At 41.5% G+C, this 14,453-nt stretch overlaps 1 protein-coding gene across 2 annotated transcripts in view; it reads left to right on the plus strand.

The window, feature by feature from the left end:
* The window catches only part of Syt4 (Synaptotagmin 4), a 68,714-nt gene extending 54,356 nt beyond the window's left edge, over positions 1-14,358 (plus strand). For both annotated transcript variants that reach the window (XM_065238272.1, XM_065238273.1), the window contains exon 3: positions 13,325-14,358. In XM_065238272.1, coding sequence (XP_065094344.1) covers positions 13,325-14,003 — 679 coding nt within the window. In that variant the 3' untranslated portion in view covers positions 14,004-14,358. The remainder of the gene's footprint in view (positions 1-13,324) is intronic.
* Positions 14,359-14,453: the final 95 nt, after the last annotated feature.

Consider the following 14,453-nt stretch of genomic DNA (forward strand, 5'->3'; position numbering starts at 1 on the left):
AATCTAGTGCCAATCATCGACGGACATCGATTGCCATCCATTGACGGCAATCGAATGTGCAAGAAGGCAGCTTCCACCCTGCGTAGGAAATCGCACCCATTCATCAAACATACATGGGCCGGAACCAACGGCTTTACTTCCCTTCCGAAGGAAGACGTGACCAGAGATTTTTATGCCTCAGAAAAATCCCACCGACCTCGGCTGGGATTGAACCCAGGCCCATTGGGGTGAGAAGCAGTCTCGCTTACCACTACACCACCGGTGCCGGCTGACACTCAACCGATAAATGAAATATTCTATTACAGATTTGCATCAAAAATATACACGATTTGTAATTTTTCACTGCTCTTTACAGATTCTACACAGAAAAAAATACTGAATTTTAACTATCGCGTAAAATCTCCCTTCGTTTAATTTTGAGCTATACTTGGCATAAACAGCGAAATCGTTTACAAGCTTGCATACAATATTGCTAATTTATGCGATATTGCGCTTAAATTTACACGAAATATCGCGTAAATTTATGTCAAATCTAGCGTTAATTTTATGTGCGCTATATGTCGCAGAAATTTACATGAATTTTTCGAACGGTGTATAATGTTGTAGAAAGGTGTTGAAAATAATGTTGATGTTAGCTAATATTATTTTATGCAATAATATTCATTCTGGAAAATCTTTCTTATAACCTATAGTCCATTGTAAGAACTACCATTAGTTGTAAGAAAAGATGCAGAGGATGTAAGAAATCAACTCTTACATTTGATGCTTAAACCCCGTGCAGACTATGGCTTATATCATGCAATATAGGCTGTTTTGCAATGAGCACTCATACATAGGATTTCCAGTGAAAGCTAGATGTAATGTTCATTGCAAGACAGCCTACACAGCAAAAAATTAATTTTTATATCACATCAAAGTGGATGCACTTCAATCGTGTCAAAAATATGGTGTAATATTACTTGCCAAAAAGGACAAAATTATCATTAATACAGTGCATGAACTGACATTACGCTGCATTTACTGCATTTGTTTATTTTTGTGGCTCTCTTGGATGTCATATTGAATTTTGTTTTGTGTATATTACATGATATAAGTCATAGTCTGTACGGGTTATTATCATAGAGGTAACTCTATGGTATTATGCTCATGCTCATTTGAATCAGTTATTTGAGAAACCACATAAGCAGGACTGGAAGTGGGTACACTCAAAATAATGTTCACGTCAATGCTACGTGAAAACATTCACCGAGGAAAAATAACGTAAGAATGCCATAAGAACACTTATGAATTTTTGCCACAAGAAATCGATATGAATTTCATAGATTTGCCTTATGAAAAATAATTTCAACAAAAAAATAATTAAACGGAGCATACTGGAACCGAACCATGTTCATTGAGATTACGAGTCCTGTGTCTGGGCATTTGGCATGGTCTGTCAACGCTTGGGAAAATCTAATGGCTAAAGGCGTATAAGTGCTACCTTATGTTAGACAAAAATCTCTCATAAGTCGCGTTCATAAGTCCAGCCTTATAAAATAAGTCCAGCCTTATAAAATTCTAAAGTCTATTTGCCGCACGGCCGCCACCGGCATTTTTTCACACGCCGCCGCCGCCACCGATAATTTTGGACTCCCGGTAAACTGACAACGCTGTACAAATGATTGCTTAAACTACATTTAACAGATGGAATGGAGAAAAACGAATGGAACGAGGCGAAACGGAACGTAGATTCAAACCAAAACAGTGAATAAGGCTACCAGAGACTCCCTTTTCTGATGGTCATAGGGTTTTCGATGTTTGACGAAAAGTTCGTGGTGAAGTGTTCGCGCTCTCTCTCTTTCGCGGTGTTTTTTGTGTGTGTGCGTGCCCCGATATGGGGAAGCATCGCTCACGAAGCCCGGTGAAGGACAAGAACCCCGGTGAAGGAAGTTCGGGTGTACCTACATCCAACAGGTTTGCTGTTCTCCCCATGGATGGGAATATCCAGCCGGCTGTGTTGGAAAAACGCAGCAAGAAAAAGAAGAAGAACCGAGGCCAGTCTGATGGCACGATTGGTCGAGACGATGCCTCTGCGACGAACGGAGATTTCGGTGACACTGCCGATAAAGAAAATGCTGCTGACATGAGCGCGGCAAGAGTGAAGCTTCCTCCGCTAGTGGTGAAAAATGCCCATCTCAACGAGCTCATCGCGGATCTGGCGTCGCAGGGCGTCAAAGCCGAATTCAAATTGGGCAGAGTCGGCACCAAGGTGGTGCTTCGTACCAAAGCGGAGTATGACTTGGTCATCGCCCACCTGAGGACTTCCAAGGTGGAATTCTTCACCCACGACATCCCCGGTGAAAAACCGTTCAAGGTCGTCATCAGGGGCCTACCAAATTTCGACCCGAAGTTTATCGAACATGAAATCAGGGACAGGTACAAGCTGGCCCCAAGTGCCGTATACCGAATGACAAGAAGAGACGAGAATGTGAAGGCGTATCCGGATAGCCTTTTCCTGGTACACTTCCAGAAGAGAACGGTGACGCTCAACGCACTGAAAGCCATCCGATCCATCAATTCCATCATCGTTCGCTGGGAGCCATACCGTGGCGGTCATCGCTATGTGACTCAGTGCCAACGGTGTCTGAACTTCGGACACGGTACCTGCAACTGCAACATTAAGCCACGCTGCGGAAATTGCGCTCAAGACCATGCCACCTCCGAATGTGCTGCGGATGAAGCTGTGGCGTCCAAATACGCCAACTGTGGTGGTGCTCACCAAGGATCCAACAAGCAGTGCCCTGAACGCGAGGATTTCAAGCGCATCCGAAATCAAGCGTCCACCAACAATCAACCAGCACGAAGGAAGGATAAGGCCCCGGCTTTCAGGACGGAGGACTTTCCGCCTCTTCATGGACAAGCAAATCCCAGGGTACGATCCACGCCCCCTCAAGAAACGTCTGGATCTTCTGCTGGACAAAGCTCTCCATCCCCCCCTGAATTCTGGAGGCAACCAACAGCTCAAACAAATAATCCCGATCTGTTCTCAGCAGATGAACTTATGGAGATTTTTATCAACATGACCGGTGCTCTACGTAAGTGCCGCAATAAGCCCGAACAGATCCAAGTGCTCGGTAAGTTCATCATCCAATATGGTGTCTAAACCACTAACCATCGCTACCTGGAACGCTTGCTCAGTAAGAGCTAAACAGATTGAGCTTGCCGACTTCCTCCGCAAGCATAGCATCGACGTGGGTCTTCTAACGGAAACCTACCTAAAGTCCGGTGACAGCTTCTGGTTGCCTGACCACAACATTATCCGGCTTGATCGCACCAGCTCCAGGGGGGGGTGGTGTAGCGGTCATCGTCAGAAAGGGAATCAAGTTTTGCACTCTGCCCCACATCCGCACTTCTATCATCGAAGCCATTAGTGTGGAGGTGGAAACACCAACTGGAAACGTCCGGTTTATAGCAGTTTACTGCCCACGTCAGTGTACCACAAGCAACGGCCTAGACATCCAATTCAAGAACGACCTGACCGCCATCACTCGTACTAGCTCCCGATTCATCGTTGGGGGCGACCTGAACGCCCGCCATGAAGCATGGCGGAACTACCAGCGGAACCGGAACGGATGTCTACTGTTCGACCACGCACAACATGGACTGTACACTGTGCAATTTCCGGACGAACCAACTTTCATCTCTCCGACGGGAAATCCCTCCACGCTGGACTTCTTCCCGTCGAACATCGGACTATCCAAGCCGGAGGCGCACAACGATCTCAGCTCCGACCACCAACCGGTGGTGACTGAAGTAGGTGTCAACGTGGTTCCTGCTAGAAGCTGCCTGCGTAAAGACTACCACCATGTCAACTGGGTGCAGTACGGTCGAATGGTGGACAGCAACATCGATGAAAATCCACTGCTCGACACCGTAGATGACATCGACCGGGCGTTGGAAGGACTCCAACAGGCCATATCCGAGGCTGACGAGACATGCGTTCGACGAGTTCCTGTGAGGGGTGCTATTGACTCCCACACCCAATTATTGATTCGATTGAGAAATGTGCGTAGACGCCAGTTTCAGAGGACTTGAGACCTGGGCAAAAAACGTGAAATGGCCGATCTGAACAGGCAGATTGCTTCCAGAATGGACTCACTCCGAAATGAAAGTTTCGGGCGTGTTGTCCAGAATCTGGACGACCGCTCCAGACCATTCTGGAAGGTAGCCAAGGTCCTGAAAACTCATCCCAAACCCGTTCCACCTCACAGAGTCGAAAATGATGACGATCGGCTTTTAATCACCCCACAGGAGAAAGCAAATGCGATCGGCAAGCATGTCGCTTCATCGCATTTTCTTGGCTCGACTATCCAAAGTCTGCTCGATGATCAGGTTGCGCTATGCGTTCAAAACCTAGATGCCTTCCCTTGTGCCGTGCCTCCGGCGGATATGATTACAGTACAACAGATTTGCTCAGCGCTGAAATGCACCAAGAACATGAAAGCTCCCGGGTTTGACGGTATATTCAACTTGATCTTGAAGAGACTCAGCATGAAAGTGCAGTCTCTTCTAACCACTATCTTCAACAGATGCTTGGAACTGCACTACTTTCCAAGCATCTGGAAAGTAGCAAAAATCATACCAATCCGCAAGCCCGATAAGGATCCAACATTGCCTTCAAGCTACAGACCAATCAGCCTCCTTTCAGCGCTGAGCAAATTGTTCGAGAAACTCATTATCAATCGTTTGCTCAAGTTTGTCGAGGAAAATAACATTCTCCTTCCGGAACAGTTCAGAAAGGGAACAGAAAGGGGCACTCCACCAATCACCAGCTAGTGCGGGTGATGAATAACATCCGAAGTAACAAAACTGTATCCAAGTCCACAGCCATGGCCTTGTTAGACGTTGAGAAAGCGTTTGATAATGTCTGGCACTATGGGCTTGTATACAAGCTCTGTAACTTCAACTTTCCATTACATCTGGTTAGAATCATCCGTAGCTACCTCCAGCAAAGGTCGTTTAAGGTATCGTTGAATGGTTGTCTTTCAGACACGTTTTCCATCCCAGCAGGAGTCCCGCAAGGCAGTCTGCTGGGCCCCTTGCTTTACAGCATTTACACTTCCGACATTCCTCCTCTCGGTGACGGTTGCGTGTTTTTCCTGTTCGCAGATGATACCGCAATAGCCGTCAAAGGAAGGATGCCTCGCGAAATAACGAACAAACTTCAACGATACCTTAACGCCTTTGCTGATTATGCCACCACGTGGAAAATCAAAATCAATCCCTCCAAAACACAAGCGATCATGTTCCTCCATCGGCAATCGCCCATACTGAAACCGGCACCATCTTGTACTGTAATCATGGATGGCACAAGGGTTGAGTGGTCTGCCGAAGTAACCTATCTCGGGATGTTGATCGATGAAAAGCTACTCTTCTGTTCGCATGTAGAGAAAACTGTAGTCAAGTGTTCTACCTTGGTTAGGTCTCTGTATCCGCTGATTTGCCGCAGATCCCGCCTCTCAAGGGTGAACAAACTGGCCGTCTACAAACAAATCATAGCACCTGCGATCCTCTACGCAGCTCCGGTGTGGGAATCATGTGCACAGACTCACAGGAACAAAATTCAGGTCGCACATAATAGAGTGCTGAGGATGGTTCTTGATCGTCCTTTCGACACTAGAATAACAAATTTACACGAAGAGGCAGGAGTTGCCAAAATAGATTCAAGAATTAACGAAATTAAGACTAAATTTGCAGAAAAATGTAATTTATCAGAACATGCTTTGATAAGCAATTTGTATATAGTAGGTTAGGTGTATATAGTAGTTGTAGGTTAGTTGTAGTTGTAAATAGTAGTTATAAGTAGTCTCCTTTTTTCCAATTCAAATCAAACCAATCCCACCAAGGTGGTCATACTTTAAAAATAGGCCTGATAGGACTAGTAACTGTAAATAATAATTAAAATCTCAAATGAACTAAAGTTGAAAAGACGCATCTGTGTCACTTGAAAAATTCATAAATGTAAACCACACAAACACAAGAAATAAAGATCATTTTAAGTAAGTGAAGCCTCAACTCATTTTCGCTTCGGACGCCGTGGTGAGCAGACAGCAGAAGCAGCAAAAGCAGCAAACGTGTCTCCTGTCTGGTCTACGAGGTGTGCTGAAGGTGTTCTTGGAAAATGAGATCCGTGGTGCTGCCACCTATACTGAACACGCCAAGCGTAAGCGGCCTTGGATGTGTCGTCTACGCTTTGAAGCGACAGACGCACTCTGTACGGTTTCGGAGGTTAAATCATCGCCAACTTTGGCATCAAAACGGCCCTTCTCAGGGCCACCAAGCTTATTACAGTAAAGAGTAGGAATAGAATTTATCTGCCTGTTTGTCCATATTCAGCACCACACGCCCCCAACGACCGCACAAAATGCTCTTCTAACCAAATTTGAAAGCAGGGGTGCAAATGATTTTGATCGATTTTCTTCATCAACTTTTAATCGGTTCCAAACGTAAACAAACCATGTAGGTTTCTTATGGCTTGTTTACGTTTGGAACCAGTTATACGGGGTAGGCATCGATTGTTCGTATTTGACAGCCACATCCCACCCCTGGCTGAGCACCAATGCTACCGACGTCAGGGAGGCAGCTCCCACACCTGGACGCTACCTATCGATCAATCAATTCATGTACCGGGGACCAACGGTTTTACTTCCCTTCAGAAGGAAGGCGCGATCAGAGATGTTATGCCTCAGAACATGCCAACTGAGATTGAACCCAGGCCTGCTGGGGTGAGAGGTATCCACGCTTACCACTACACCACCGGCGCCGCTAACTTTCCAGGTGTTGACATTGGCAAACTGCGTAAAAGGAAAGGAGCCAGTGTCGCTACTTGATAGCAAACTACTCGTGATGGGAGGAGTCTTTGTTGCCCACCGGCGTCGTCATAATCGAGTACCACTTGGATGCACATCATTTTGCTTTCCTGAAAAGATAGAAAAGAGCGCTGCTGTCCAGGTATTTTTAAAAGTTGTTTACTCTATTGAAAAAAAAAATATTAAAAGTGCTAACCTCAAATGTTGCGTTATGTGCGAACTTTCAAAATCCGTATCAAAAATAAAATTATCTATCCAACTACGTATCTGAGATAATAACATTTGAAGACTGTATGTTTGTTTAGTTTAAAATTTCTTTCTTATTATTCTTATAGTAATCTGCTTGGAAGTCGATTTGGATAAAAATTTACTGCTGCCATGGCACCTAAACGCAAAAGAAAGGGGCAAACTCTTGACCCCCCTTCTGATGAAATTAATTTGAGTAATCAATTTGATTTGCTCACGGATGGTGAGAATGGATCATCATCCAAAAAAAATTCTAGTAAACTTTCCCGGCTTAATGCCAAGAAGAAAAAGATTCCTCCTATTGTGATAACCACTTCCGATTTCCATGCTCTTCGCATGGAACTTTTTAATTTCGCGAAAATTAAGTTTTCACTACAAATTGGACGTCGGGGTGAATGCCGTGTATTGGCTGAAACCTTGGACGGATTTAAATGTCTTCTCAAGTATCTTACTGAGAAGAAGCACACATTTTTTACTTACGACACCAAAACTGAACGTTTGTTCAAGGTTGTCATGAAAGGACTGTCCAATGGTGAATCCCTGGATCAGATCAATGATTAACTGGCAAAATTACTTGGAGTTGTGCCACTCCAAGTAATCAAAATGAAAAATAAACTAAATAAAAATCATTAGAAATCCCGTTGCGCGAATCGCCAGGACGGGATTTCTAATGATTTTTATTTAGTTTACTTCAAGTCTTCTGAACTAAACAACCTTAAGGCCTTAGAAAAAGCTAGCCTTATGCTCCATGTCCGAGTGAAGTGGGAACACTTCAGAAAGACTGGAGGAAATTTCCAAAACCTCACTCAGTGCCGTAAGTGCCAGGGATGGGGTCACGGAACTAAAAATTGCTACATGCCAGCTAAATGCATGAATTGTGGTGATTTTTCTCTTACGCTAAGGACGACTGTCCTGTGGAAGGAGATCCTAAGAAATTTAAATGTTCAATTTGTGGTGAAAATCACAAATCCAATTTTTGGGAATGTAAGACTCGCAAAGCGATCCTACAATCTCGTTCTAAGCGGTAGGAAACGCTCCACGTTTCCGAACAGGTACAAATTCCTCTGCTGTTAACAACGGTCAACGAGGAACAAATTCTACATTAGTACCCGTAGGTACAAATATCACCCCTGCTTCAAATTGTTCATCTATACCTACTCCCCTCGCTGCTAACAATGTTCAGCGAGCTGCTATTGCATCAGGTAGAAATCAAAATACTAACCAACGTAATTCTAACGGAAATTTTGACAATTTTGACTTAGGAAGCATTACTGCCCCTAAAATGGAATTTTTACAGAAATCATTAATTGACATGATTTCTGATATGCTTAAAAACTCCATGTTTGATGCAATTCAAACTGGGGTAAAATTTGCAAATAATATTGTCATGACTTTAAAATTCAGTAATGGATTTTAAAGCATTAAACATTTTAAATTGGAATGCTCGATCTCTTAAAGATAATGAAGACGAGCTATTTAATTTTTTGAGAGTTCATAACGTGCATATTGCCGTTATAACTGAAACGTTCCTTAAACCTGACCATAAGGTTAAGAAGGACGCAAATTACTTGATTTATAGAAATGATCGTCTTGATGGACCCTGTGGTGGCGTTGCCATCATTATTCATAGACGAATCAAACATAAAATTCTTTCTTCATTTGAAACCAAAGTTTTTGAAACTTTGGGTGTTTCTGTTGAAACAAAATTTGGACAACTTACGTTTATAGCTGCCTATTTGCCATTCCAATGCTTAGGCCAGCAAAAGAATTTTCTCAAGGGTGACCTTCAGAAACTTACCCGTCATAGGTCTAAATTCTTTATTATTGGTGATTTTAATGCAAAACACCGCTCATGGAATAATGCTCATAGCAATTCCAATGGTAATATTCTGTTTGATGATTGTTCTGCAGGTTATTACACTATTCAATATCCAAACAGCCCAACATGCTTTTCTTCTGCAAGAAATCCCTCCACTATTGATTTGGTCTTAACTGATTCATGTCAACTTTGTAGCCAATTGGTTACCCATGCTGACTTCGGTTCTGATCACCTTCCATTAACTTTTGAAATATCCCAAGAAATAATTTGTAATCCCAACAGCTCTACTTTCAATTACCATAGAGCTGATTGGGAGCAATATCGAACATTTATGGAATATAACTTCGATCCAAACATTCCTTTGCAAACCAAAAAAGAAATTGATTATGCTCTTGAATCTCTGACTATTTCTATAGTTGAAGCAAGAGCTGCCTCAGTACCAAAATGCGAGGTTAAATTCGATTCTATTATAATAGACGACTTAAAAATGTCCGTAGGAGACAATATCAAAGAACACGCGATCCTGCCATGAAAGTTATCTGGCGGGATTTGCAAAAACAAATTAAAAAGCGATTATCTGCCCTGAGGAACAAAACTTTTGAAAATAATGTTTCTAAATTAGACCCGAGTTCCCTTTTGGAAACTCACAAAAATTTTGAAAAAACCTTTAAAGCCAATTCCAGCGCTTAAAGAATTGGTAAAATTTTGATCACAAATTTGGAAAAAGCTCAGAAACTTGCTAAGCAATTCGAGAGTTCCCATAATTTCAGTTTGGGTCTTACTAGTCCTATTGAGAATCAGGTTGCTCGGGATTTTCTGAATATTTTCTTTCGGGAAAATATTTTTGATGATTCCAGTCCCCCACTGATTTGGACGAAGTAAGGTCTATAACTAAAAAGTTTCAAAATATGAAAGCTCCAGGTGATGATGGAATTTTCTATATCCTCATCAAAAAACTCCCAGAGAGTACCTTGTCTTTATTGGTAAAATTATTTAACAGATGTTTCCATTTGGCATATTGTCCTGATAAATGGAAAAATGCAAAAGTTGTTCCAATTTTACAGCTGGATAAAAATCCAGCTGTAGCTTCTAGCAACCGCCCAATAAGTTTGCTTTCTTCAATAAGTAAACTTTTTGAAAAGATAATTTTGAATAGAATGATGCTTCACATCAATACGAACTCAATTTTTGCAGATGAGCAGTTTGGATTTCGCCATGGGCATTAAACTACTCATCAACTCTTAAGAGTTACCAATTTAATTCGTTCAAATAAATCTGAAGGCCACTCAACTGGAGTTGCTCTTCTAGACATAGAAAAAGCATTCGACATGAAGGTTTGATTGCTAAATTGAAAAAGTTTAATTTTCCACTTTACATTATGAAATGAGTTCAAAATTATTTAACTGACAGAACTCTGCAGGTAAATCATCAAAATTCCAAATCTTATCGACTACCTGTTAGGTCAGGAGTTCCTCAGGGTAGCATTCTTGGGCCTATATTGTATAACATTTTCACTTCGGACCTCCCTGATTTGCCTCAGGGTTGCCACAAATCTTTGTTCGCTGATGACACAGGCATTTCCGCTAAAGGAAGAAGTCTTCGTGTTATTTGCAGCAGACTTCAGAAAAGTTTAGATATTTTCTCTTCTTATTAACAAAAATGGAAGATTTCTCCCAACACTTCCAAAACTCAACTTATAATATTTCCACATAAGCCTAGAGCTTCGTTTTTGAAATCTAGTAGTAGTCACATAGTCACTATGCACGGAGTTCCAATTTCCTGGTCAAACCAAGTGAAATATCTTGGATTAATACTTGACCAAAAATTAACTTTTAAAGATCACATTGAGGGCCTCCCTGGTACAGTACTACCGAAGTACATAGAATTTCGAATGTTGAGACTTTAGAACAAATGTCCAACAAAATAATTAATAATTTGAGGCTAATATCGTTGCAATCCTCAATTGCAACGATTTTTTCCCTTTATACTTAGATAAGATTTAGTTTTAGTTTTTAGTTTTAAGAAATCAATTGTTATACTGACATGCAGGTTTAAAAAACCTGTTTAAAATATTGAATTGCCAAGACAGGAACAATGTAAAAACAATTAGATATATAAAATAAAAATTAAGGCTGGTAAGTTACTGTAGTAGTTGGAGCACCTAGGTTAAAATGAAATGTAATTTATTTTGAATTTGGAACAAATAAAGAGGTCTAGTATGGTCAAATGAAGACCTGGGAAAATGAAGTCTTCAGTTACTTGAAATAATTGTTTCCACAGCTTTGATGTAGAATGTCACCACCTATAACTTAAAACAAAAAAGTCAGATACCTGATTTTAAGTTAAAATGAGGACCACTCTTATACCCCGTTCACATTACAGCGTATATCACGTGATATACGCTGTCTTGCAATGAGCACTCATACATCTAGTTTTCACTGGAAATCCTATGTACTCATTGCAAGACAGCCTATATTACGAGATATAGGCTGTAATGTGAACGGGGTATTATCATCACTTATATGAAAAGATGGCCCATTTAATTATAATCAGCTTAGAAGCTTCGTAGAACTACGAAGGCACTCACTAAGAATCGGAGTGAATAATTCTATACAGAGCAAGAAAAAGGGCCTATCTGCTTTGATCGATTCTCTTAATCGACTGTCTCTTTCGTTAATAACTCAGCTGCAAAAATCATTCCCTGTTGTATTTGACGATTTGGACGATAGATAAAAACATCCTTTGCTATGTGGCAAAATTAGCCCGAAAACTGTTTGCATAGCCGTGGTTATCAAAAGAGAAAGTCGATGAAGTGAATCGATCAAAGTAGTTACGTCCTTTTTCCAGCTTTTCCTGTATAGAATTTATTCCCATTAAATGGTCGTTTCGGACCATAATGCACAGTGCACTGGTCTATCTATACACACACAAAGGAATTTAGCAAAAGAGCAAATTTATCAAGAGTTTTTCATTTTGAAAATAATTCATGCTTACAATAATGTCAATTAGCAACTGTGGTTGTGCTCAAAGGCTTGAGGGTAAGTTCAATTTGTGAAGAACAAAAAAATGTATTTGCGACATAGCTAAAAAGCGCATTTTGAGGTGTAGCATTTCCAACAGACATGCTAACAAGTAAGTAAGATGTTCTACCGAAATGGAATCTTATCCCATCTATCTAATGCCACATTCCATCTTCTGAAATTTTCCCACACCACCTTTTCATCGTCGGATCAAGTGTATCCTTCATTACGTTGCTATTCGTAAAGCATTCCGCAGAAAAGCTTCCAAACCGCACCGACATGATAGACACTGTTCCTTATCCCACGTACATCCATTCTTGGAAGTCAAACGAAAATAATCTCATCTGGAGAAATGACAATCTAAAAATAAATTGTGCACCTGCGAGCAGGGTTGGCTTGCTCCATTTATCACACAAATTGCTCGTTTGTTAATAACTCTGCTACCAGCATGGTTTTTCTTGAAGTATCTACTAGAAAAGAGTTTAGTATTCCTATAGGTTTGTCAAACACTTCTTCTTCATCCTCCTCCTCGCTTTTCAAGTTTATTGCGTATGGTATATTAGTTTATTGCGTGCTCTCAACTTAGTGTTCTAGATGCACTTCCACAGTTATTAATTGAGAGCTTTCGATGCCTGTACCATTTTTGCATTAATATAATTGTGTGGCAAGTACAATCATACTCTATGCCCAGGGAAGTCGAGAAATTTTCCAACCCGAAAAATTCCTAGACCGGACCGGGAATCGAACCCAGCCACCTCCAGCATGGTTTTGTTTTGTAGCTGTGCCTTTACCGACTGAGCTAAGGGAGGTTTGTCAAACACAGTAGATTCGTATTTAGGAGCTGTTTCACATTTTTGCGTCACAAAAATGAAGAGAGAAATAATCGCAGCTCATTTTGGACTTTCACTGAAAAAAACTAATTAGTGTGAATAGTGATTTAACTACTCTATTCGTGTGTACAGTGAATTCTATTCTTATTGTACCAATTGCTTAAAGTTAAGCCAAGGTTCATCATCTGACTGAAAAGTTATTAACAACAGATCAATTTGTATAAACAAATGAGCATGCCAACCCTGCCTGCGAGACTGGGACTTTTCTTGACATGAACCGTCTGAAATTTGCTCACCAAGATTTTACAATCTGTCGCTTAGCGTGTTTACTTTAAATTTACTTAATGATCGGTTGAAAAACATCACAGCGTGGGCATCAAATGTTATGGCTGAAAGAACCATTTCCACAGGAATATCCCACTCGGCCCAAGAATCCATTCACAATTGATTTGAAATTCATTGATGTTTACGACTGTGGAGGCGTGCTATTCATTGAAATCTTCATCCGTCACAAATTAAAAAAGTTTTCTGATTTGTGTTTCGTTTTCTCGTTTCTTGCAGGGTGGTTCGTAATACACGCAACCCGGTGTACGACGAGGATTTCACCTTCTACGGATTAACCCTGAGCGAACTGGCCGGTATGTCACTACACTTTGTTGTACTGAGTTTCGATCGATACAGCCGGGATGACGTCATCGGAGAGGTGGTTTGTCCGCTAAGTGGAATCGACTTGCAGCAGATCGAGAACCAACAGGTCGCCCTGAGCCGCGAGATACAACCGCGAAGCCTGAAGATCCGTGCTCAAGGTCGAGGGGAACTGTTAATTTCACTCTGTTGGCAACCGGCTGCTGCCCGATTGACAGTGGTTCTACTAAAAGCTCGCAATTTGCCTCGAATGGATGTTACGGGATTGGCCGATCCGTACGTCAAGATTTATCTACTGTACAATGGACAGCGAATCGCCAAGAAGAAGACCCATGTCAAGAAGCGAACGCTGAGTCCGGTGTTCAACGAGAGCTTTGCATTCGACATCCCGTCAACGGAAGGAGCCGGAGCTGCATTGGATGGAGTTTCGCTGGAACTGATGCTGCTGGACTGGGATCGGGTTACGAAAAATGAGGTTATCGGTCGCCTGGAATTGGGTGGACCAAGGAGTACCGGATCGGCACTAAATCACTGGAAGGAGGTGTGCAACTCACCTCGTAGGCAGATTGCAGACTGGCACAAGCTTAGGGAGTAAACATGGTAAGAACGGTTTTAGTTGAAGTTGTACAAACTCCCATGCAATTTGGGACGGTTATGTTTTATATGATTTAATCTTCTTTGATTTTTCAAATTTATTCCACGGGAGTGAAATGGAGTTGCTTCAATATTATATTGTTTCGACCAGTGATGACAAAATACAAATTAAAATCTGACTGTTATAGAGCTAAAACTGGCTAAAGCTGGCTTCTATAGTTTGTTATTAGTTGATAAGAAAAAAGACGACATGAAAAAAAAAAAAACAGCTGAATGAACTATTAAAACGACTATATAGTCATCACATCAGAAAAACACAAACTTCAAATCAGATTAAAAAAAAAAATAAACATAAACGCACCTTTGAGCCGAAACATGTTATCGCCATGTATAGAGATCGAACTGTTCTGCAAGTCATACCCCCCACAGCAAAGCATTTGCTTCAATAGAT

Source organism: Ochlerotatus camptorhynchus, unplaced genomic scaffold, assembly GCF_037179485.1.
Source record: "Ochlerotatus camptorhynchus isolate MF236.1 unplaced genomic scaffold, CSIRO-AGI_Acam_v1.1 ptg000743l, whole genome shotgun sequence".
In the NCBI taxonomy this organism is placed as follows: domain Eukaryota; kingdom Metazoa; phylum Arthropoda; class Insecta; order Diptera; family Culicidae; genus Ochlerotatus; species Ochlerotatus camptorhynchus.